Genomic DNA, 26965 nt, shown 5'->3' with positions numbered 1-26965 from the left:
TTACCCCTTATTGGGGGCAGAACAGCCCTATTGGGTTTATTTAATGGTTAAATGATTCCCTTTTCTCTGTAATAATAAAACAGTACCTGTACTTGATCCCAACTAAGATATAATTACCCCTTATTGGGGGCAGAACAGCCCTATTGGGTTTATTTCATGGTTAAATGATTCCCTTTTCTCTGTAATAATAAAACAGTACCTGTACTTGATCCCAACTAAGATATAATTACCCCTTATGGAGGCAAAATAAGCCTATTGGGTTTATTCAGTATATGGTGGAGATCCAAATTATGGAAAGATCCCTTATCCTGAAAACCCCAGGTCCCGAGCATTCTGGATAACAGGTCCCATACCTGTACTACTTTCTAGAAATGATGCCCCATTTTAGTTATTTCATTGGCATTATGTGTAAATGCATTTGGGACTTTTTCATTTTTTTGTGTTATTGGTCCTGTAAACAAACCAATGGTAATTCCCCTTTTACAAGTTGAGCTTTTGAGATTATTTCCTTAGAAACATTCATATATTCCACTCTTGGTGGAACCTGAAAAGTGACTTAAATAGAAACTCTGGATTATAACAATAAATCATACACGGATGTGTCCGCAGCGAAATTATTTTCTTATACAATCCTTTTCTAAATCAAAATAAACCTTCCGGCATTACATATATATAAATAGGTGGCTAACCTTTTCACTGACCTATTATTTTATCCTCTAAATATATATTGTACTCTCTAATGAAAAGTGACAATGGAGCTACAAGAATATAAAAATATAACCAATTAGTGCTCTGTGTGTTTATTATGTAAAAAAAAAAGGAAAGAAAAAGGAAAAAAAAAATGTCTTGTAGTGTGTTCTATGGTTTTCTATGACCATGTACTGCGGTGTAAGAGCCTCTTCTCCAGCCATATCTTTATTTTATATGGGTTTAATACTTTGTGCTTTCCATTAAAAACCCTTTTGCACTAATTACACAAGTGACTGGTGAAATTATCCCTTAAGATAACCCAATAACAGTGTTAACTTTATAGAAACTAGATTTTTTTCTTTTTTTTTAAGCAATTTTTATATATATATAATTTGTTGGCAAGAATTTTCTGTACATTAGTGATACAGTGTCCATAAACAAGTCTTTTTATCCATTGGTCTAGCTTTCCAGCTCCTCTTTCTCCCACTGAAAATCTTCCCCTGTCATTTGGTAAAACATAGAATTGAAAGGTTTGTAAAATTTCCTTAGGCGTTGAATGACGTCAGGGTCAATTTTAGGATGAGTTCGACCCTTGGACTTCCCCAAGCACCTGGGAGCACCAGTATCCTCAGGTTTCTTCAGACAGGGGAAGCCTTTTGTTTTATTGAAATAGAAATGTTTTTCTGTTATAATTCGTCTTAGCCCCAAGAAGTCTTGCACTTTGGCCAGCTCCTCGGCTGGGTTGGTGATGAGACGTTCTCCACTTACAAACAGAATTTGGGAAAGAGGGAAATACTGCATCCAGCTTTCCAGATGTAGGGCATAGATTCCAATCCTCAGTGCACTCCAAGAAGCATCAATCAGTCCCAAGGTCCTGTTTTTGAAGGCAAGGACCTCAAAGGTTGGAATTTCGGGTTTCTTAGACAGCGTTTGTGTGTAATCGGATATGGCACGTGTAACCGGATTCCTTACCACCACGATCAGTTTGGTGTCTTTGGCCATGGAGTGGATGCGCTGTGGTGCCTCATTAGTAACAAAATAGCTTGGAGTTTTCTCCATTGTTATTTGTCCATCTATTGTCCTTGGCATCAAATCTCTGCAAAATAATACAGAAAATGAATTAAACGTGGCATCAAGAGAAGGTTATGTTTAATACTTAATGAAATCATTTTTCACTCTGTAAAACACAATAATCGGGCCAGTATAGATATGTATGTTGGCGAGAAACCACCCAATAGTGGTCATATTGCTATTATAACGACGGGTATAGGCAAAGTTGGTTCGGAGACCGCATCAATGTTCCGATGTTGTCCCCGATCCAACTAGATTTTCTAACCTGCCTGATAGAGATCTGCCCGATTTCAGGCCAGATATTGGTCAGGCAGGCCCGTCGGTAGTGCCGATACATGGGCCGATTAGCTGCCGAATCAGTCTAAGGGTCCGATATCGGCAGCTAGAATTGGCCCGTGTATGGGGACCTTAAGAAACACTGGCAAAAATGGCATGAAAACTGATAAATGACATACAAATCTTGATTTTATTTTGCTTAAGATCAAGTGGGATAGTATCTTCAAACTTAAACTAGGATATCATTTGTGCCTCTTTTGACTGTCTCAGAGTACCCAGTGCGCTCCATGTTATTTAATTTGGCAATTTCTAGATAAAATATAATTGCCCTGCTTTGCATTCTAGGAAAGAACACCTTTAGTGATGCTAATATTGAGGAAAATGTGAAAAAGGGGCAGAACATTAGCAGTTAGGGTGTTCTGAAAAGATTAAGTTTTGGATGAATCAATTTATCTACTGGTTTGTTGTTTAATGAGTATTCAGTTTTTCAGCAGACCAGTGGAAGGAATCTCATACAGTCTGACCCACATTTGTAATGATAGTCATTTAATGTGTGTATTCATCTGATTGAACAGTGAGCGGAAGGGAAGTGTGTAGCCATTGCTATTTTGTGTTGGCCATTGGCTTCTGTCATACTAAAGTACAGTAAGTCATCCCCTAACAGGATTTCAACGGTGAATGATGGTGATGCATAGTGGGATTTTATTATAGTTGCCTTAAATGATTGCCTGGTAAGCCCACAAACGCAGACAGTTTGATCAAAACAACCATCTTGTGACCTGCACCTGGCTAGCCTGCTCTTTAGACAGCTCAAGAATAGTATATACGGCAATGAATTTCACAGAGGGAAAATATGCCTTGTTATACTGTAGTGGGGATTATCTTTGATTTATTTTCCCTCGAAAGCTTTAAAATGTTGAGTATGAGTTGCCTAGATTATTGTGCCCAGGATAAATCTCTGTACAGTATTTCTCTCTGCATGAAAAGAAAGTGGCTGCTGAATTGTAAATAAATGGTGCTGTTGCCGTTACTGTCCAAAACGTATACTGCATGCAAACACACACAGAGGTAATGATCCGCGTACATAACAAGATATACAATACTTCCTTTCCCCTCTATCAAAGTATAATAAATTAATGAAACAACCCCTTGCTACAGGGAAGTTTTATACAACTAATGTCATAATAATGCACACAAGGCTAAACCCCATTAGAGACTCTCTCGTTCAAGAAAATGAAGGAACAAATCAGTTATCAAATTTCCCTGCCTGGAATCTTGTATTGATTATCTAACACTCCCTCTCTATTTAATCTGTTTTAATACAACTGAAGGTTTCACTGGTGAAAGCACTCATGAATGATTTCTGAGACCAGGGGGATCATTTAACAATTCCCCAGATGCAAGAAAATCCAGTGTAGGATGCAGAACACAGGACTTGAGTGCACAATGCATCCCTCTTAGGGCTCCTTTGCAACCTGAATTTACCGTGTTCCCTAACTTGCACCTCTGAATGGCTCGCAGGTTGGGGGATAGCAGGTAAGATTACCTGCCCCTCATGAACACAACACTGGCAGCACTGTATTTATTCAAGAGCAGGTCTGGCACACAAGGAAAGGCTACAGTTTGGCAGTTTGCTCCTGTTTTTTGCACTGTGCACCATTCCCCATCATTGATTAAAAAAGAAAATACTCAGACCTAAAGAAGCACAGCTTGCCCCCAGTTTACAAGAGTATATGATGGGCATGTTGTAGCAACAACAATATTAGTTTGCAATTTATTACCTGCAAGTTGGTTGAAATAAAACCTCCACAGGGCAGGTGTTAATTTGGAGGTTCCCTTGTGCCCCTGAGACCTGAAGCAACAACTGCCACCCGAGGCAGAGGATGCAAGCAGCATTTTTGAGGGACGTGTATTGATGCAAGAAACTGTGGGATGGACACAGTCTTGAATCCATACATATTTAAGAAAGAAGTAGTCCTAGTTTTTTTAGACTAAAGAGAAAACTATACCTTACAGAACAATCCATTAATGTCTGTTTTATTCTGAGTTGATATCATAAGTGGTTAATATCTGAGGGCGTATAGACTGACAAATTCCCTCTGACATGCAACCCTTAATAACAAGCATATAAATAGAGCTTCTGACTTAAAAAGGTATTACAGGTGTTGCAGGCAATGCATTATACCATAGGAACACACCTTAATGTCCAGCAGTCTATGTAGTTGTACTTTATACCATAAAGCACAATCACAATCCATATATATGTCATAGGAACAAACCTAAATCTCCAGCAGTCTTTGTAGTTTATACCATAAAGCACAATCACAATCCATATCTATGCCATAGGAACACACCTAAATGCCCAGCAGTCTATGGGATTGTACTTTATGCCTTGTGTACAGAGGGGCCCAGGGCTGGAACAGATACAGAGTAAGGCCCCTTTGTAAAAAAATAGTTCAAGTGCCCCTGGTTATTGACCCATCTTCTAAATCTGAATTTTTTCGCCAGGCATGGATTCGCAGCGAATTTTCATTTTTTGCCATCGGAGAATTGTTTTGCGAAACTTCTGCGAAAATTCGCAGTGGAAAAATTTGTTGTTCTTTGTTGCGCGCCAAATTGGGCGTGGGTGTGTCAAAAAGGGGCGTGGTCGTGTCAAATTAGGTGCAGTCGCGTCAAATTGGGCACGTCACATAAAAAAAAAAGGCGACAAAAAATTAGACGCAGGCGACAAAAAAAAAATTGTGCGACAAATGCATTTCGCGAATTTTATGGTGAAGCAAAATGGGACAGATTCGCTCATCACTAGAGGCAGGGAATGATGGTGCACCATAATGTCAGGAGGCTGCACTAAAATTTCTAGGAAGAGAAAAAAAAAAATTTCCTACTAAAAATAGAATGGGTGCCCAGAGTGAGGGCCCTTGTATCCTAGTGGGAACCCGCTGCACATGCTGTATAAAGTACTGCCAGCACCATGATGCCCTAATATCACCATGTTGCCATACTATACTTGCCTTTCCGCAGTCTATTCCACACACATTATACAGTAGGAGCTGCTACGCTGGTTGCAAGCCCACGCTATCTGGGGGCCCAGCGCAGTTACCCATGGTTTGACTCACCCCGAGAACAACGCTGACATTTTGCTTAACCCCATCTAGCAGTCTATGGATATTGTAGCATTAGATAATGGGCAGCATGGCAGCCTTTGCCCAGTCTATAGATTAAATAGCTGTAGATAGTGTTATCTTTTTTTTGTTGTGTTTTTTCCTCTAAAAAGAAATTGCTCTTTATTAAATACAAAAACAACAAAACGCAAAAAAACTGGCTGTTATTACAGGCATAAGGAGTGTTTTAATCTCTTGTTAATACCTTAAGAGCTTGTTCACCCCAGCAGCTTAATCAGTCTTATTTATGTCGGATTAAAATCTCTTTGGTTTTACTTTTCAAATTATTTTAATTTGCAGCCCCCTCTGAGCGGTTTTCTACCCAATCTAAGGACGGATTTACAAAACCCTTAAACTGTTTGGTGCGGCAGTTGTCTGGGTTATATGTAAGCCACTATAATTCTCATAGTAAAGTCATGCCTTCGGGGAAATGGTCTGATTCTTCTCCCCAGCAGCCTCCAGTTTATAAAATGTTCAATTTATGTGCCGGGGAGGTGCACTCAGCAAGAAATATGTAAACACTTAACATTTCTACACACTACACACTTGAGAAAGGGCGTGATACAGCCCGAAACATGTTGTGTGCTGTAGTTTGAATAAAGGCTGAAGCAGTTCATCTGCGTGAAGGTGCTCTCCTCTTTTTCTGTTATATTACAAAAAGCCAGGCGGTGGGCTATTGGGGATTGACGCATCGTGCCATGTGAGCAGTAACGCTTAGGGGCTGATTACTAACCCACGAATTCGAATCCGAATTGGAAAAATTCTGATTGGAAAACGAACATTTTGCGACTTTTTTTCGTATTTTTTGAGATTTTTTCGGCGCCTTTACGACTTTTCGGAAATTATCGCGACTTTTTCGTTACCAATACGATTTGCACGAAAACACGCGAGTTTTTCGTAGCCATTCCGAAAGTTGCGATTTTTTCATAGCGTTAAAACTTGCGCGAAAAGTTGCGCTTTTTTCGTAGCGTTAAAACTTAAAAGGCGCAACGTTTTGCGCAAGTTTTAACACTACGAAAAAAATGCAACTTTTTGCGCAAGTTTTAACGCTACGAAAAAATCGCAACTTTCGGAATGGCTACGAAAAACTTGCGTTTTTCCGCAAAAATCGTATTGGTAACGCAAAAGTCGCGATAATTTTCCGAAAAAATCGCAAAATACAGATCATTACGAAAAAAACGCAATCGGACGCATTCGGCCCGTTCATGAGTAAGTAAATGGGCCCCTAAGTGTTCATATTTTCAATTTTCTAGAAACTTAACATACACAGATCAAGCAGAAAGGAATATTCCCCCGAAAAATGCAAATAATTCTTAACAATTGACAAAAAGGAAAGAAGAAGGAAATATATTCTAGAAAGATTAGATTGTTCAACTTTGAGGGATCTTCATAAAATAGACATGTACTACCTGGGGCCCTTTAAGGTGGCCATACACGTACCGATATTATCGTACGAAACCTCGTTTCGTACGATAATCGGTGCGTGTATGGTATGTCAGCGAGCCGACCGATGTCGCAGGAAGCTGCTGAAATCGGTCGGCTCGTCGATCGGCCAGGTTAGAAAATTTTGATCGGGCGCCATAGAAGGCGCCTGACCAAAATTCTCCCTTCAGAGCTGAATCGGCAGAAGGAGGTAGAAATCCTATTGTTTCTACCTCCTTACCTGCCGATTCAGCCCTGAATGGTGTGTGGCGGATCGGATCGCCACGTGTATGGCCAGCTTTAGTTGTAGCTGGAGAACAGCAGGTTGGACATTGCTCTGCTCTTCATTCTCTCTTTAAGTGGAAGTCTAAGACTGATGGCTTTAGCTACGGCTTATGGGTATCTATGTCTGCAGTTGATTACATGGGACACACTTTCTGGTCTGTTGTTGGACAGCATTTGCCATGATGGGTGGTCATTTTATTGTCTAGTGTATTGAATTATCCTTGTTATTTTCAATTCTTTAGGGGTAAAGACACACTGAGCTACTAGTAGTATCAACCTTTTCCCGGCTACTAAACTCCAGAAAATTCCCTGCCATAGACAATACTGAGAATTGCCTCTGCTAAAACACACATAGAGACAATTATCAGTAAATGATCAGCATTGTCTATTTCAGTAGCCACAACAAATAGCTGCTACTAGTAGCTCCGTTTGTCTTGGGTTGACTGGGGTCAACATTTCAATGCAATAGAGGTTTGTGATAGACATCTCAATCACCCTGGTTGTTGACCAAATTAATGACTCTGAAATGGAAAACGTAACTTTTTTTTCTTTTCAAAGGAAACTGCTAGGGTACCAAGTGTGGTGTCGGGATACTAGGGCCCCTAAGGTTTTCAGGCTTTGTTTGAAGTAAAGGATAGGCTTTGACAATTTAACACCACAAGTTTGGTAAGGGACAATAAAGTGCACTTGAACTATATATTTTAGGCATCAGGATGATGTAGGCAGAGCGGTCATGAAGTGAGGGTTGGAATTCAATGTAGGGGTACATGTTCTGTGGCAGCAAGACTTTCCAGGTTGTTAAGGTTGTTAGATTTGCACCTATACACCACTGTATTGACTATATAAAACATGTTCCCATACTACCATACTATCAGCCTGTTCTTTGTAGGGGAGCTCAAAGAAAGGGGGGGGGGGTGGTCTAAGTCTATAGGAGAAATAGGGTCATAGTTAGAATACTCTTCATTATAAATGCATATTTATAAAGCACCAACAGCAGGATGCTTAACATTACATTGTTTTAGTTGTGGTACAACTGTGCAGTACTCACTTAAGCTCAATAACAGCAAGATAACTGACCTTGTGCTGACAGGTAGCCCTTAAATAAATACACAAGAGTGTAAAGGAGTGATTGTGGCAAAGAGTTAATCCCAAGCTGCAGGCATACCTTCAGTTCTCTCAATAGTGCCCTTAAGTCTCCCCATATTTCACCTGTTCAGATGATCAGAAGCCAAACAGGAAGAAAACACACTGAGCTGTATAAAGAAAGTTCCCATAATGCCTCACTCCTGCACCAAAAGCAAGACCAGTGTACATGCTCAGTTAGTTAGACTATGGGGCAGATTTATCAAAACACGAGTTTGAATCCCGAAAGGGAAAAATTCAGATTGGAAACGAAAACTTCTGAAGATTGCAAATATCGTGAAAATGCTTCCGAAAAAATCGTATTAGTCCCGATAATATCGTATTGGCGATCCAAAAGTCACGAAATTTTAGTACCAAACGATTGTAAACAGCAGCAAAACCAAACGGAAAAGTCGCGCAAGCGTCGAAAAAGTCGCAGAAAATACTATTGGACCGATCAAGCGAACGGTCGGATAATGGTCATGGATAAGTAAATGTGCCCCTATGAGTCAGCTTCCTGCTGATTGGCTGAGATCCACATTCCTAAGGGGGGGGAGTGAGTTCTTAGCATTCTTGAGGGAGGGGGGAGCACGAAAGAGCAGAAAGCTGCATGTCTCTGGCACAGGAATTACAGACACAACTAATCTTTTTTCAGAGAAGTCAGTGCAGCGTTTCTGTAAGTGCTTATGGCTGTATTTACATTTATTAATGTTTCTGATAAAGCTTACTTAGTTTTTACCTTTCTTTCTCCTTTAAATTGTCTGAAGTATGCTGCAGTCCTATCTGAAACCCATTCATTCTATCAGTTCAAGATTTTGATCCCTTAATGGGCACAAGAAGTCCATGCATAGGCCCAAATAGATTCAACCACAGCACTGGCAAATGATCTCTTATTCTGATTTCAGTATAATATCAGCAAACCCAAACTGCCCAGTAATCTCCCTGCGCTAACAGCATGGTATTTGATTTAACACTTGCAGGCTGAATTCTCATTGGAGCATTGACGTGCATGTATTAAGTTGGGGAAGTGCACAGAGAGAATTTTATCATAGGTTTATATTCCCTTTATGCTTCTTTTAGTGCCCTTTAGAGGAATATGAATATTTAATAACAACTTAAGCTTCTCAGAAAAATACATCTTAAAATTTCAGATTTATATAACATTTTCAAATTTCACAGTCCCGTTCTCTCTTCAATTATACTTTGACAGCAAGAGCAAAACCAATTTCTGTCGGCCGTCAACACTGACTTACAGGCTTTCCATTCCGAACGATGGGCAACTCCGTTCATTTGAAATAGAGCTGTTTACTCGGGAAAGTGGTTTATTGCCGGCAACGCGGATTTTTGGCTTATGCACATTTTTACCCTGAGCGAGATCTCACACATGCATAGAACTGTGATCAGTCAAAGGAACTCGGTAATAGGGCACTTTCATGCAGTTCTGTGCCGAAAAATAAATATGTAGCTACAATATTCATGATTCTGTAACACCGACAGCAGTTTAACTTATACAGAAAATGCCATATTAAAGGGACAGAAAGAGTAAAACACAAGCGGCTAATATGGAAAACAGAAATAACAAATGACTTTTGTCTCTGGAATTCCTGTCACATTGGTCAATAGCCGTTCCTTACTTCCTAAACTGATGATTATTCCTATTTCCTAGATTTGTTTTGCAATTTGAAGTGTAGAGCAGGAGATATGAGTACACCTTCTGTGCCCCCCATAACCTTTCCTGGTTACCCTCATTGGGGGCCCAGACTCCTGCTACATAAATTCTTGAGCTACAGTCGAGGGATCCAAGGGTTCACCTGAATTTGCCTTCAGATGCTGGAGGCATGGGCTGGAGGTGGGTGTACATCTAACACAGGGGTGGGCAAACTACGGCCCGTGGGCCACATCCGGCCCCTTGGCCTTTTTAATCCAGCCCGCCGATGACGCCAAGTCTCATCACGCGAGACTTGGTGTCATTGGCGGGCCGGAATTAAAGAGACGAAGGGGGCGTAACGCTGGCCTGGCCCTGCCCGCCCTGGCCCGGTCCGGCCTGGGGGTAAGTAAATGTGGCCCGTGAGCCAAAAAGTTTGCCCACCCCTGATCTAACAGGTCTGATCTGAGATTCAAAATTGGTCCTGTTAATTCAAGGCCACTTGCCCAAAACATTTCCCTATAGACCCAATAAATAGTGACTGTCTATAGCTAGTGAAATGTTTTGGCAGGCATGGATTCGCAGCGAATTTCCGTGTTTCGGCATTGGCGGATTGTTTCGCGAAACAATTCGCCGCGGAAAAATTCGCCGGCCGACAAAATAGCCACGGGCGACGAAAGAATACCCAGGGGTGATGAAAGAATAGCCACGTGAATAAAGAATAGCCGCAGGTGACGAAAGAATAACCACGGGTGACTAAAGAATAGCCGTGGGCGGAGAAAGAATAGCCGCATGATGAAATAATAGCCGTGGGCGACGAAAGAATAGCCGCATGATGAAAGAATAGCCGCGGGCGACGAAAGAATAGCCACGGGCGACGAAAGAATAGCCACACGATGAAAGAATAGCTGCGGGCGGCGAAAGAATAGTCACGCGATGAAAGAATAGCCGTGGGCGACGAAAGAATAGCCGCACGATGAAATAATAGCCGTGGCCGACGAAAGAATAGCCGCGCGATGAAAGAATAGCCACGGGCGACCAAAGAATAGCCACGCAATGAAAGAATAGCCGCGGGCGACCAAAGAATAGCCACGGGCGACGAAAGAATAGCCACGGGCGACAAAAGAATAGCCACGTGATGAAAGAATAGCCACGGGCGACCAAAGAATAGCCACGCGATGAAAGAATAGCCGCGGGCGACCAAAGAATAGCCACGCGATGAAAGAATAGCCGCAGGCGACGAAAGAATTGCCACGTGATGAAAGAATAGCCACGGGCGACAAATTTTTTTGACGTACAACAGTTTTGCTGTTACGCAAATTTTTCAGCGAATCGAAACGGGACAGATTCGCTCATCACTATCTATAGCATCTTACAGCAGCCCCTCTAACATTTGACAGAATCTGCAGTTTAATGTAATGGTTTTTGTTGATATTGCCTTAGAGATGAATAGTGATGAGCGAATCTGTCCCATTTCGCTTCACCGAAAAATTCGGGAAACTGCTGAAAAATTGGCGAAACTGTGAAAAATTCATGAAATGTGGCCACTGTGTGACTTTTTTTTACGTGTGACTTTTTTTTGACACAACTGCAACTTTTCTGTACACAGCTGCAACTTTTTTTGATGCGGCTGCGACTTAACTTGACACAAAAATTCGCCAAGGGCAAAATGTAGAATTTCAAAGTGAATCCAAACCTGGCGAAAAAAATCACTCATTAAAAATGAATGACAATGCACTTGTCCATAGTTGTCTATAGAACCTCAGCATCAGTTCATGCTTGGTGTCCGGTAGACTTGGCACCTCTGATTCTGTTTTGTAAAGGGTACAGAAACTTTTAGTAGCGGTGTTGCTTCAGCAGGACTACAACTCCCAGCATACACCAATAAATTAGAGTTTAAGCATGATGGGATGTTTAGCCCAGAAACTTCATGGTGAGATTCTTAAAGGGGATCTGTGACATCTAAATATGCAGTATGTGCCCAAGATACTCAGGATAGTTAGGAAAGTCCCTCCTCCCTTGCCAGGATTTCAAATGATGCAGAAAGAGAAGAATTGATGTGCAGTTGGATTTCTTTTGGCTTTCAGTACCACCTCTATGCTGACGATACTCAGATCTATCTTTCCTCTCCTGATTTCAACCCAGAGGTTCTAACTCACGTCTCTCCCTGCCTGTCCGCTATCTCCACTTGGATGTCCCAACGTTCCCTTAAACTAAACCTCTCTAAAACTGAACTGGTTCTCTTTCCCCCATCCAACACCCACATTGTTCCCGAGGTATCTATACAGGTTAACAATTCTACCATCACCCCATCTTCCCAGGCCCGGTGCCTTGGGGTTATCCTTGTTTCTGCCCTGTCCTTCACTTCTCATATCCAGTCACTTATCAAATCATGTCACTTTCACCTAAGAAATATCTCCAAAATACGATCATTTATCACCCATGATGCTGCCAAAATTCGTATTCACTCTCTTATAATATCTCGCCTGGACTACTGTAACTCCCTACTAATTGGCCTTCCCCTCCAAAGACTGTCCCCTCTCCAGTCCATAATGAATACTGCTGCCAGGCTCATACACCTCTCCAACCACTCCTCCCCTGCCGTGCCACTCTGCCAATCCCTGCACTGGCTTCCCCTACCATCCAGGATAAAATTCAAACTAATGACTCTCACATTTAAAGCAGTTCATAACTCTGCCCCACCCTACATCTCTGAACTTATCTCTAGGTACCATCCAACCCGCTTGTTACGCTCCTCTACTGACCTGCTCCTCAACTCCTCTCTCATTCCCTCCTCACACGCTCGCATTCAAGACTTTGCAAGGGCTGCCCCCCTTCTCTGGAACTCGCTCCCACAAACTGTCAGACTTTATCCCAATCTCTCTGCCTTCAAGAGATCTCTAAAAACGCATTTATTTAGAGAAGCTTACCCTAATCTAGTTTAGCAACACCCTGTGCCCCACCTCTCACAACTCTGGTCATGCCCATTCCCACACCTTGTGTCTCAACCCTTTCTCCTTGTAGATTGTAAGCTCTTTTGGGCAGGGCCCTCTTCACTAGAGATGTAGCGAACCTCACAAAAAAGTTTGCGAACCCGTTCGCGAACTTCTGCCAAAAAGTGCGAACTTTTGCGAACTTTGCGAACCCCATAGACTTCAATGAGAAGGCGAACTTTAAAACCTAGAAAAGCCATTTCTGGCCAGAAAACTGATTTTAAAGTTGTTTAAAGGGTGCCACGACCTGGACAGTGGCATGCAGGAGGGGGATCAAGGGCAAAATTTCTCTGAAAAATACCTTGCTGACACAGCGTTGCATTTTGTGCTGTAAAGGGTAGAAATCACACTACATTTCTAAACTTGTGTAATAAACTGCTTTTACAAGGACTATTGGGTTACAGCAGATGAGATCAGCAGGACAGCTGTCCCCAGCAGCTACATACAGAGCAGTAGAAAGTAGATTACTAGTCAGCAAAGCTACCTAAACTGCCCCTCAAACCCCTGCACAGCTCTCTCCCTATGCTAACTCAACAAGCACACACAGGCAGAATATAAAATGGCTGCTGGGCTTCGGTTTATATATGGAAGGCAGTGGTCCGGGGGTGGTCCAGGAGGGAGAGCTGCCTGATTGGCTGCCATGTATCTGCTGGCTCTGGGGTGAGAGGTCAAAATTTGGCTCCAGCTAAGGCGAACCCAAAATTGCGAACATTGCTAAAAGTTCGTGAACTTGCGAACTTGCGAACACCCGATTTTCGTGCGAATTAGTTCTCCGGCGAACAGTTCGCTACATCTCTACTCTTCACCTCTTGTATAGGTTATTGGTTGCTTCATATGTTACTCTGTATGTCCAATGTATGTAACCCACTTATTGTATAGCGCTGCGGAATATGTTGGCGCTTTATAAATAAATGTTAATAATAATAATTATTTCAGCATATAAAAATGGTATGTTTTCATACTTTTTAAAGAAACAGATTACAGTGATAGGTACATTAGGGGTTTCTTGGACAAATTTTGGTTCGGAGGCTGGAGTTTCCCTTATAGCTAGGTTTAGTTTCCAATAGAAAATAAACTGGCCCCTATACGTTTACTAATTCTGCCAACTGTTCTTTTCACCACAAGATTCTACATTGAATGAGCAATAATCTATCATACCCTTTATTTACTCTCAAATGGTAAAGAAAAAAAAGAAATTCAATATCTTTTACTCCTAGCTATGTTTGTCATTGCCTTTGTGGGTTCAGCCTCAATACCAGCCGCTCAGATATTCGATACAGCGACAAAATGACAAGCCATTTGCTCTGTTATGATTAAAAACAGAAAAAAGCACCCAGCTCCACTGCATTATTACATTATAATGTAACACGTGCAGCCAAATACTAGAGAATTGCAGGGCAACACTTTGCTCTAAAAGAATCCTCTTTGTTCATTAGCAGTTTCCCTAATTGTTAGAATGTGACGGACACAGCACAGATGGGATGCACATAGCTGCCGGAATGTTAAGGGAAAGTCATCCGTGTGCTGTTGGCTTCCCGTGTCCAAAAGAGCTGCTTATTAGGGATAGCATGTCTGGGAATCACTGCGGCGAGTATATCTGGCCGTGGGATAAGACAAAGCGCTGGTATGTATGGATGATGAATGAGGCTTGGCATAGGCTCCTTACAGCAGTTTCCAAAGTGCGATTTTCATTTCCCTTAGCCGTGGACATTGTAGAAAATCACAACATTAAATGGAGACTTTGAAGTCAAAGTGATTGATGCATCAAAACATCTTTGCTATTAGCCAGATAGAAAGAGATGCGGGTCCATCCTGCAACTTTGAGTGCTAATGCCTTGGAGTCCTTTGTTAGTATGCCAGCATTGGCCTGTCTCCTTGGGCTGCTGGATGAATAGAATGCTACAATGTGCACATTTTCCTTTGGTTCATATTTGCTTAGGGGGAAAAGTTTGTATTGTTTTTCCTTTGTGTATGAGGAAATATTTTTGGATTTCTCTTGCTGGTCTATTGTCTAAGCACCAAGATATGTGGGAGGGCATGGTGCCTATTTACCCGAGATAGGGCATTTAACTTAACACATGGCTAGGAGTGACTAGACGGAAATTGATGAGTTGACTACATTGTCCCCCTTTTTTTAAATTAAACTGAAGTATGTGGTATGCAGTGCTCCAAGATCCCATTTGTTCTATTAACTCAAGATTTTGTTGCACCCAGAAAGAAGAGTGGGTTAATGCCACAGTAGGGCACAGATTGAGCTATGGTTAGGTATCTAAGGAATCCCTTGATTGGCATATATTATTTTTATGGCCCTAAAGAAGCTGTAGTGATGGTGAAACACATTGGCTATGCAACTGATTGTTCCACTGAGGATCCACAATATAATGTCATCTTTTGTTTATTGGCTTGTTGATATTGACCTATAATAAAATATCAGGGTGGCAGACACAGTGCAGTTTAAGGGGGTTACAAACCTTTTCATACCAGTATTACATACCAAATGTTTCTGTAGCACAACCCTCAAAAGCCTCCAGGGTTAACATAGGATTAGTGATCGGTTAATCTGTCTCATTTTGCTTCACAGAAGAATTTGCAAAATGGCTCAGTGGCGTTTTTTGGGAGCAACTTTTTCACAACACATTGAAGTCTATGGGCCAGGTTCAACTCAGTGAGAAAACGTCTAAATTCTCCTAATTTGATTCCAGTTTTTCCCATAGACATAAATAGAGTTTTCACATGATAAACAGTGAGATATATGTGATGCTGCACAATGAAACTTGTTCCATGTCCCCCAGGACCAGTGGCTCAGCCCATGTGCATGGTTTCATATGTGTCTTGGTTTCATATGATTACCACCACATTAATTAAACACATAGGGCTCATTTATATCAGCATCAATGACCGCAGCACACTTGCACCTTAAGAATTGGGCACAGACATTATTCACATACCAAACACCAGAAATAATACCAGGCAGACTGCGGGACACTTTGCAATGAAGCACAAAAACAGTTGTATTCATTTTGGCAAATTAAACGCAACTGTAAAGGCAAAGGCTCAGCAAAGGCTCAGCGCAATTGCATCAAGATAATCACCCATTTGCATCAGCAATGACTTCAGAAATGTGGGAAATAACCCTGTATTATGGGAAAAAAATGTGACTGCGCTCAAAATGTTTATGCGCCCTATGTTGCTATTTAGCTGTACAACTATGACCAATATGGCACATGTAGGGATGATTCTATCTGTAGGATAATTCTGTATCTGTGATTAGGGTTGTAAGGTGAAAAAAAATCTTGTATGATTCTATCTATGGTCGGCCCTTAATAATGGAAATGATCTATTTAGGGTTACCCAATGGCACATACAACTAAAGGTATAAGACCTGTTATCCAGAATGCTTGGGACCAAGGGTATTCCGGATAAGGGGTCTTTCCATAATTTGGATCTCCATACCTTAAGTCTACTAAAAAATCAATAAAACATTAATTAAACCCAATAGGATTGTTTTTCATCCAATAAGGATTAATTATATCTTAGTTGGGATCAAGTACAAGGTTCTGTTTTATTATTACAGAGAAAAAGGAAATCAGTTTTAAAATTCTAAATTATTTGATTAAAATGGAGTCTATGGGAGACGGGTTTTCCATAATTTAGAGCTTTCTGGAAAACGGGTTTCCGGGTAAGGGATTCCGTACCTATATATATACCGTATATGAAAATGGTTTATTTAGATGAGGTAGGGTTTTACAAATGAGCTGGTTTTGCAATATATTTTTATAGAGATATTTTTATGTTGTAGCCCAGTAACATGTGGGTTGTAGAGCATTGCCATGGCCCTTTGCTTCTAGGGAAACTCTGACCAAGCAGGGTTAGCCATGCAGAAAAGTAAAAAGCACCAAAAAACCCAAGAATGGGAGAAAATAAAAGTAATCAAAAAAGTAGGGGCAGAGAGGTGGGTAGAAGTTAAAGGGATATGGGAACGACAAGAGAGAGACAGACAGGCTCTGATTAATGCAGAAATATGAGTATCATATGCAGCAGCAAAAGTGAGTGCGATTATAGCAGAAACAGTATGAAAGCTAAATGGTAACGCTTGGATAAACCTAGGTCCTATAACTGACAAGTGGAAGGATTAGACAGATTATAAATAGCAGAGAAATGAAAACAATTAGACGAACGAATGGGGGATAAGTTAAAATAACTGTGTTCTGCCACCGAGAAAGCCTTTTTGTCAATCACATTTGGAGTAGAAAAATAATGAAAGAAAAGAATTCCCTGAAGGATGTTCCAGTGGATTAGGCATAGAGGAGCAAAGCTGCTGATTTACTTGCTGCTGCTGCTGCTTCACATTGCAGGCCTTAGCAGGGAGGGAAGGGGGTGCAGAAAGCTGTCAGTGACTGCGAATATAGATCCTAGAGGCACGGGGAATGATCAGAGGCCTTCGGTCAGCCCTGTCAGTCCCCAGGCAAGAGACAGCAAGGATGGAGAGACAGGGTGCCCTGTGATGTGAAAGCTGAGATACGGAAGAGATGCGAGCGGGGAGACAAGCACACATAGAGCCATGGGGCACTAGTACTCTCTACCAGGAATGAGAAAACCTCAGCCGAATAGAAAACCAAAATGCTAAATATATTGATAGAATGATGTGATGTAGAAGATAAACAACCAACAGAGAAGACTACAAGTTATTGTCTAGTCTCTTTTATAGAAGGTGGCTGAGGATGATGGAACACCCAGCGGTTAAATCAGTGATCCCCAACCAGTGGCTCACAGGCAACATGTTGCTCTCCAACCCCTTGGATGTTGGTCCCAGTGGCCTCAAAGCAGGTGCTTATTTTTGAATTCCTGACTTGGCGGCAAATTTGGGTTGCATAAACGCCAAGCGTCCTCCTGTAGTCTGCAAGTACACATTTGGCTACCAAATAGCCAATCACAGCCTTTATTGCCCCCCATTGAACTTTTTTCATGCTTGCTTTGCTTTCCAAGTTCTCCAGTACCATTAACCACAGTGCGATATTGAAAATAACAATAAGATGACTGATCAGTAGTGATGACTCTCTATTATAGAAAGCCCCATTCCCATCAACTTTGTAGGACCCCAACACCTAAGCCACCTATTGCTCTGAGAGGCTACCATTTTATTGTGATTGTAATTTTTATTCCTTATATTTCTATGCACACCATCTTGCATTCATATTTCTTCTTCTTTTTTAGACCACTGCCTGGTCACTAGGTTCAGTTGCTTCCTAGCAACCAGATAGACGCTGGAATAACTGAAAAGTTGTTGAACAAAACGCTAAATAACTGAAAAACCATAAAAGATGAAGACCAAGTGCAAATTGCATTAGAATATTAATGTCTACATCATATTAAAAGTTAATTTGAAGTTGAACAACCCCGCACATAAAGCACCCAAGTGAGTACATTGCCCCCTAGGCCTCTTCAATGCTGAAGGCAACATGGGTCAAATCTTTGCTGAGAGCAGCAACGGTGACTTGTAGATTTTTTCCATGATACAGGGGCATAGTACAATGCAGTTTACATACTAAACCCCCTTCATAGGGTTGCCACCTGTCTGGCAAAACCAGGCTGTCCGGGTCAAAACTGCCTGCCCGGTTTTCCATATTAGGAAAGCAGGACAGGCTTCCCCTTCATTGACATATCAATCATTCAATCACCACTTCATAACCTGCCCACTGTTGTCATGAGCCCCAACCCCAATGTCACTCATTCCACCATCATTGCTCCTTGATGGCAACCTAACCCCTTTACCTCTTTCCATCAGCCCTTTAATGTCAGCCAGGACATTTTTTATGTGGATTCCAATGAATGTACATTCTATGGCACTAGAACAGGGATCCCCAACCTTTCTTACTTGTGAGCCACAGCCAAATGTAAAAAGACTTGGAGAGCAACACAAGCACCATAAAAGTTCATGGAGGAGCCAAATAAGGGCTAAGATTGGCTATTAGGGGCCTCTATGCGCACTATCAGCTTACAGGGGGCTTTATTTGGGAGTAAATTTTGTTTTTATTCAACCAAAACTTGCCACCAAGTCAGGAATTCAAAAATAACTACCTGTTTTGAGGCCTCTGGGAGCAACATCCAAGGGGTTGGGGAACAACATGTTGCTCATGAGCCACTGGTTGGGGATCACTGCACTAAAAGATTTAATACATGCCTACATCTCCTCTTAAAAGTGTCCAGATCAAGGTTTTTCATTGGCTTTAACAGCTAATGGGACTAAGGAATGATACATGTTGAGCCCAATACATATAAATGTTGAGATTTTCATTACAGTATATAAATATACTGTATATATACATATAAACAGTCTAGACTTTGCTGCATTGCTGTCCTGATGGGTTTCTTTCAACTTTCTGCCATGAAAGGGATCAGCAATATTTCAGCTTGTTCTAGAGGGAATTTGAGCTGGTGCTGGGCTGCCAGCCTTCACTTGATGCCCCCTTGAAAGGAAATGTTTGAATAATTGTTTGGCGCTGAGTGCTTTTATACTGGCACAATGTAAATGGGTCCATTTGCAGGATGTGTGTGAGCTCCTTTGTTGCCAGAAGGCCTTGGTGGATTATTTAAATCCAGATTATGGCCGTGTATTTCCGGAATCACAGATGCCATTTATCTCTGCGTTTTCAGGGCACTTGTTAAATTTGTAAGATATTCCTGCTCTTGAGCAGATTACGCGGCCAGAACAAATCCCTTTTCACGGTACAAAGTGTCATGTTCCAGATGTATTTCCACTTGTGTTGTATGTGCATTGCTTATCCCTGCAGTAGCACAATGAATATGTCTTTACAGGAATGGCTGCTTAACCCTGCCTGAAAGGTAAAGGGGCTGTAGGTCAAACGCTATGTACAAACCACATAACAGAAGATAACATTTATGTAACTAGGCTGAGGATATGAAATCGCCACACCTTTAGCCAGCCCCTGTCCTGCTCTACACTGAATACTGATACTGAATACACACTTTTAGGGTTTTTTCACTAATAGGGGATGCAGCAGTGCAGTTGCCCTTAGCAACCAATCATTGATTAGCATTGATCAGTCTAAAACCAGAAAGTATCTGACTGATTGCTATAGGCAAGTGCACTGTGTTATTACCCTATAAAATAATATTTGCCAATAAATTCTGCAGCTAGGGTAGGTGGTTATCACACTATAGGCACTTACTATAGGGCTTATATATTCATGAGCCATCTGTGAATAGGCTCTGTACCTACTGCACCTACCTACTGGCTTCACATACACTAAGCTGAAACTTCATACTGTGCTTGTGATTTCTGAAGAGGATGAACCCTTGCCTCATACCCAATCTTGATGTGCTTATAATGCTTATAAATCAAGAATAAACTAAGAGCGTTCCTTTGGCTCCCATTTGCCACCCCCTGAACACAGCACTGTGAAACATAGAACTTCATTCTAGAAGCCCACAGAGCTATCTCTTTGGGCACAATCCATGGTGCAAAGAGGAAATATGACTTGCTGTTTCCACTTGACATGTTGCGCCGATGCTTAAAATGAGGTCTCAGGCCTTTGACTGACCTATTTCAGGACATTTACTTTCATGCCCTGTGTTTGGGATCATTGCCCTGCTGAAATATAGACTTTCTCCTAAGCTGCAGTTATTTAGCAGCCTGAAGCAAGTTCTTTAAAAAAGGGGTTCCCTGAATTTTGCACCTTCCTTTTTTCCTTCTAATTTAACAAGATGTCCAGAACCTGATGATGAAAAGTAGCCCCATAACAAGATGCCCAGGACCTGATGATGAAAAGTAGCCCCATAACAAGATGCCCTGGACCTGATGATGAAAAGCAGCCCCATAACAAGATTCCCAGGATCTGATGATGAAAAGCAGCCCCATAAGAAGATGCCCAGGACCTGATGATGAAAAGCAGCCCCATAACAAGATTCCCAGCACTTGATGAGGAAAAGCAGCCCCATAACAAGATGCCCAGGACCTGATGATGAAAAGCAGCCCCATAACAAGATGCCCAGGACCTGATGATGAAAAGCAGCCCCATAATAAGATGCCCAGGACCTGATGAGGAAAAGCAGCCCCATAACAAGATGCCCAGGATCTGATGAGGAAAAGCAGCCCCATAACAAGATTCTCAGGATCTGATGAGGAAAAGCAGCCCCATAACAAGATGCCCAGGATCTGATGAGGAAAAGTAGCCCTATAACAAGATGCCCAGGACCTGATGAGGAAAAGCAGCCCCATAACAAGATGCCCAGGATCTGATGAGGAAAAGCAGCCCCATAACAAGATTCTCAGGATCTGATGAGGAAAAGCAGCCCCATAACAAGATGCCCAGGACCTGATGAGGAAAAGCAGCCCCATAACAAGATGTCCAGGATCTGATGAGGAAAAGCAGCCCCATAACAAGATGTCCAGGATCTGATGAGGAAAAGCAGCCCCATAACAAATTGCCCAGGATCTGATGAGGAAAAATAGCCCCATAACAAGATACCCAGGACCTGATGATGAAAAGCAGCCCCATAACAAGTTGCCCAACTTGGGATTTGTAGCTCAAAGTCTGAATATTGCATATCTTTTTCCCTTTGAATGAAGATTTGACCTTGCTGCATTGTACAGGGTCCCCTCTTCCCTAACCATGATCCACCCCCATCTTCTCACCAACCCCGAATCTTGTGCTGCCTTTCATTCACCTCCTCTGATCCTCTCTTCTTCACTCACTCCTACTCCTTATTCTTCCTCCTCCAACACAATCCCTCCCCATTGCTCAAATCCTTTGTTACAAGCTGTCAAATCAGAAAAGAATGCCTGTCATAATTGTCACAGGTTGCACTAAGAAAATATGCCACTATTACTAATTTCTGTTTCATTTTTATATATATATATCTCAAGAAAATGAAGAAACATGCTCTAATGAAACAGAATATATGTTTATTATCATGTTTGCCTTACTAACATAACTAACAGGGTTTAGACAAAGAAGGACATTGGGTAAAAGCACAATAGCGATGCTGGGTTGGCTGCTATGTCTTGCCATGTATGTTCTGTTGAATGTGCATGCCAACCAGAATCATGCATGCTTCTTATATGCCCTCTTGCACCCCAACCGGAGTCTTTCACAACCAGACTACACCACTTGCTCCATTCCACTGGGCAGAAGAATCCAAGAATCCTGTATTGTTTCTTAATCTTTAAATATGATGGTACAATCTAGGTTTGTTGTAAAACGCAGCTGTTTCCTAACTACCTAAGCCATTTTGCATTTTATTCTGACTCCATGCATCTTTAGCAGCAAGGTGGCTCTTTGTAATCACACAGTTCCTTTCCTGTCTTATTAAAGAATGGTTTATCCTCCAAGCCTTTCCCTAATGACACAGAAATTCATATTGTATAGGAAGAATGTAATGCTGTATTTAATCAGCAAGCCTGCCTTTCTCAGACTATGAGGCTCCCTTGTCTGTCTCCCTGTCTGTGGACTTGTTTGTCATACATGATGGCAGCTGCTGTCTCCCCCTCTGCCTTCATGTTCTCTATAATAAACAAGACAAAAAGAAGAACTGCTGCAATAAACCATAGAGTTGAACAACTCATGGCACAGAATACATTTCAGTAGGGGAAAGGGGTTTGGTTGTGTGGACCATGGACCTTCATCGGGTATATAACCCTTATAAAATATATATAATCTTGTTTTATCTCCTAATGCAAGAATGGCTTTATACTTTATGGTCCTGAAATACACAAGAAACAGCAAGAGCCTATTACTGCTTCTTAGTTACCTCTCCCTCCCTGTCCTTGAGTCTCTCATCTCCTATTCCATCACATCTCCCTCTCAGAAATATTCTTCCATTTCCTACTCTACTGAATATAAAGTGCATCTCGAAGTTTATTCTGCTTTTACTTTTACCTCTTCTTTTCCTTCTCAGTGCTATCAATCTTCAATCAATGTCCATGTTGCTATACAATAAGATAAGCCGCTATATTAAGCATTGAGCTGATGAGGGGAAAAGCCACTCACTGGATGTATTATCATTTTTCTGAATACATCTGTCATCCCTTGTGTAAATTAGCCGTCCTGAAATAGCAAACCTTAGTGCACTTAACAGCAAATTATACATCAAGTGCTTTGATAGACCGGCGTTAACTCTTTTGGAGTCGGAGATTGCAGACCTCTTTGGTGCTCAAGATATTCAAATCCCACTCATAAAACACATCTCTATGAATGCAGAATTAATAAGTCTTTCATTTTCTTACTAAAAGTGTTTTATTTTTATTGCTTTGCCTAAAACTTTGTATAAAGCAATGAATATAGATATGATGAAGGGGATAGGCGAAATTGTCTCGATTAAATACAGAAAATATTGCAGTTTTGGAAAGATTTTTTCCCCCATAAATTGAAAATTGTGTGCAAGCAGGAAAACTAATCTATGACGCTTTAGGGTGAAGACACACAGAACTACTAGTAGCAGCTACTTTTTAATGGCTACTAAACTCCAGAAAATACCCTGCCATAGACAATACTGAGAATTTCCTTTGCTAAAACGCACGTAGAGACAGTTATCAGTAAATGATCAGCACTGTCTATTTTAGTAGCCACAACAAATAGCTGCTACTACCAACTCCATGTGTCTTCATCCTAATTATTTTTAAATGATGTTATATTGAATACCAAAGTGTTGCAGACCCTTTAGACTCAATGATAAGTCCTTGAAAATACTAGAGGTCAACATTCCACCAAAACTGCTCCAATCACCTGCTAACTGTAAAAGCCAACCATTATTTCTCTCACTGATCTCTCAGAAGCTTCTGACACCATGGTACACCTTCTCCTACTCCTTTTTCTTCTATCTCTTGGCCTTTGATACACCACCCTGTCCTGGTTCCTCCTTACTTTCCAATTACTCTACTGTCTAAATGATGACAATGCACTGCTACTGTATATTGTCAACTAAATGTATTTTTAGCTGAATCCAGCAGGACGTTGGACTGTTTTGCAGACCCTTTAGACCTTAAGATAAGTTTTTGCAAATACTGGAGGTCAACATTCCACTAAAACTGCTCCAGCACAACTCACCAACCTGCTAACTGTAAAAGCCAACTATTATTTTTCTCATTGATCTTGTGGAAGCTTTTGACACCATTGTTCACCCTCTCCCACTTTCTTCTCTTCTTTCTCTTGACATTTGATGCACCACACTGTCCTGGTTTCCTCCTAACTTTCCAATTGTTCTACTGTCATAATCTTTTCCCTTGTTTCCTTCTGTGGGAGTACCTCAATGCTCAGTCCTAGCACATCTGTTATTCTTTTACTGTATGTATATTGTGCTTCCTAGAACATAGAACTAAGAGCACACACCACAGTTTGCTTATGGAGTTTGTGGAATACAAGGCAAGTGTAACTTCTCATAATATATAAAGTGTAGTACACCAAGAACTGTCCCAAACTCCGTAAAACTTCATTCTGTATTAGCCCATAATTATATCAGTGATACAGAATGACTACATGTTGTTCCTAGGCTTGGTCTTGTCCATATTTAGATACTTTTGTTGGTCTAATGTATCTAATGAAATGAGTCATACCTATTGCAATATTTATTTCTTGGATGGGGAGAATCAGTTCTTTGGTAAAAAAAAACAGGAAAGATCATCTGAGGACACAACAAAGGAATTCAGAATCTGAAGCTAGAAGAAGCAGTGGAGCAACACAATCAGCAATTATTCCATCTAGTAAGATAGCTTACGGCCTATTTCAATACACAGTGAAAGTAAAAATAAAACTAACATGGCTGCAATTGAGCCTAATGGGATTTAATCACATGAAGTCACCCTACTAGGGCTGTATCTGTCATCTTGTTATCTAACTAATTGAAATTACCATGGCATTTTTGCTTGCTAAGCTTTAGAAGAGCAGTTCTGGAGCTGCTAAGGTGGAGGTCCCCAAACTTTTTTTTAACCAAGTAAATAGAGTTGGGGAGCAACACAAGCATGAAAAAAGTACCTGGGGGTACCAATTAAATCCCCTATGTGGACTGGAAGCCTTTGTAAGACTCTGTTTGGCAGCACACCTGGTTTTTATGCAACCAAAACTGATTAGGGACCACTGTGCTATGGTGTTCAATGGCTGGAAATGCTATGAGTTGTAATCCAGCAACATTTTGTTGAGCAGCTCTGTTATCCAAGGTTTACATGTACCTTAAATACAGTATTTGAGCGTTTATTTGGCATTAGCAAGTAATATATACAAGAAACCCATGTCTTCTATGATCTTCCTGCTTTGTTTTCTTAAAGGACATGTACACCTTACATTTTACCATTTATAAACATTGGGAAAATATCCCCCACTCAAGCTGCATCATTTGTACTGTGTATGTTCTCTCTGTTCACTAGCACCATCACATTTTTCTCCAGCAAAGTGCACAGCTAGAGCAGCGTTTCTATGGAAACCAGTGATGCCATCTCTTCATTGGCTGTTAGACTGGAGGGCATGTTTAGTAACTTGAGTTAAGAAGAACTGAGCATGCTCAGGAGCCATCAGCCAAAGTAAATTCCTGAGGGAGGGGGATTCCCAAGTGATTAAGGAGATGCCGCAGCCTTACTATTACTAAGTGGCAGATATTTAAATATTTCAAAAAGGCAATTCACTGATTCCATTTTTACATGTCCACTGACTGTACAAATGGATAGTATCCAGGTTAACTGTTCAGCAGCTCTTCCCATTTCCATCAGAATGGCTTTTAGAAAAAGATTTACTTGTGTGTGAAAGCCATGTGATTCCATGCTGGGTATGTTGGCGCATCATGACTCAGGAAGCCGCCGCGATTAACTACACCGGGCTTCACTCCAAGCAAAATCTGGAACACTAAGATGGCAATGAAATCAGAGTCATTTTAGCACTGGGGACTTTCAAATCCCACTTCTTTTAATCTGTTTCCCTTCATGCAAAACACTTCTACTTAAACACTAAATATGTTTCTATTCAGTAAAATAATCATGCCACAGAGTTACTAAGCACTAAGTCATTGTAACACCTTTGTGTGTTCTGAATTGTATGCTCCATATGATAGAATTTTGATTCCAGCCAGTGGAAAGGAGGCTTCTATCCCTTCTATCCTATCCCCTCTGACTTTTTCTACTGAAAATGATGTGGCAAGTTTTCTTAGGTTGAGCTTCTCAAAGGAAAGATTTGCTTTTCATCTTAGATCAGTATGAGTCTGTATGTGAGTGGATAGATAGGTCAGTATGGGTCTGTATGTGAGTGGATAGATAGGTCAGTATGGGTCTGTATGTGAGTGGATAGATAGGACAGTATGGGTCTGTATGAGAGTGGATAGATAGGTCAGTGTGGGTCTGTATGTGAGTGGATAGATAGGTCAGTATGGGTCTGTATGTGAGTGTATAGATAGGTCAGTATGGGTCTGTATGTGAGTGTATAGATAGGTCAGTGTGGGTCTGTATGTGAGTGTATAGATAGGTCAGTGTGGGTCTGTATGTGAGTGGATAGATAGGTCAGTGTGGGTCTGTATGTGAGTGGATAGATAGGTCAGTGTGGGTCTGTATGTGAGTGTATAGATAGGTCAGTGTGGGTCTGTATGTGAGTGGATAGATAGGTCAGTATGGGTCTGTATGTGAGTGTATAGATAGGTCAGTGTGGGTCTGTATGTGAGTGGATAGATAGGTCAGTATGGGTCTGTATGTGAGTGGATAGATAGGTCAGTATGAGTCTGTATGTGAGTGGATAGATAGTTCAGTGTGGGTCTGTATGTGAGTGTATAGATAGGTCAGTGTGGGTCTGTATGTGAGTGGATAGATAGTTCAGTGTGGGTCTGTATGTGAGTGGATAGATAGGTCAGTATGGGTCTGTATGTGAGTGGATAGATAGGTCAGTGTGGGTCTGTATGTGAGTGGATAGATAGGTCAGTATGAGTCTGTATGTGAGTGGATAGATAGTTCAGTGTGGGTCTGTATGTGAGTGGATAGATAGGTCAGTGTGGGTCTGTATGTGAGTGTATAGACAGGTCAGTATGGGTCTGTATGTGAGTGTATAGATGGGTCAGTATGGGTCTGTATGTGAGTGGATAGATAGGACAGTGTGGGTCTGTATGTGAGTGTATAGACAGGTCAGTATGGGTCTGTATGTGAGTGTATAGATAGGTCAGTATGGGTCTGTATGTGAGTGTATAGATAGGTCAGTATGGGTCTGTATGTGAGTGGATAGATAGGTCAGTATGGGTCTGTATGTGAGTGGATAGATAGGTCAGTATGAGTCTGTATGTGAGTGAGTGGATAGATAGGTCAGTATGGGTCTGTA

General features: G+C 41.3%; 1 protein-coding gene across 1 annotated transcript in view; it reads right to left on the bottom strand.

The window, feature by feature from the left end:
• Window positions 1-371: 371 nt before the first annotated feature.
• Window positions 372-26965, bottom strand: part of LOC116407726 — a 173502-nt gene continuing 146908 nt past the window's right edge. Inside the window, exon 2 of the mRNA XM_031893620.1 lies at window positions 372-1786. Within this exon, the coding sequence (XP_031749480.1) occupies window positions 1150-1786 (637 nt within the window). The 3' untranslated portion in view covers window positions 372-1149. The remainder of the gene's footprint in view (window positions 1787-26965) is intronic.

This window comes from Xenopus tropicalis, chromosome 9 (genome assembly GCF_000004195.4).
Source record: "Xenopus tropicalis strain Nigerian chromosome 9, UCB_Xtro_10.0, whole genome shotgun sequence".
NCBI lineage: Eukaryota > Metazoa > Chordata > Amphibia > Anura > Pipidae > Xenopus > Xenopus tropicalis.
The sequence above is the reverse complement of the archived record's forward strand: the minus strand, read 5'-3'. Positions and strand labels throughout refer to the sequence as shown.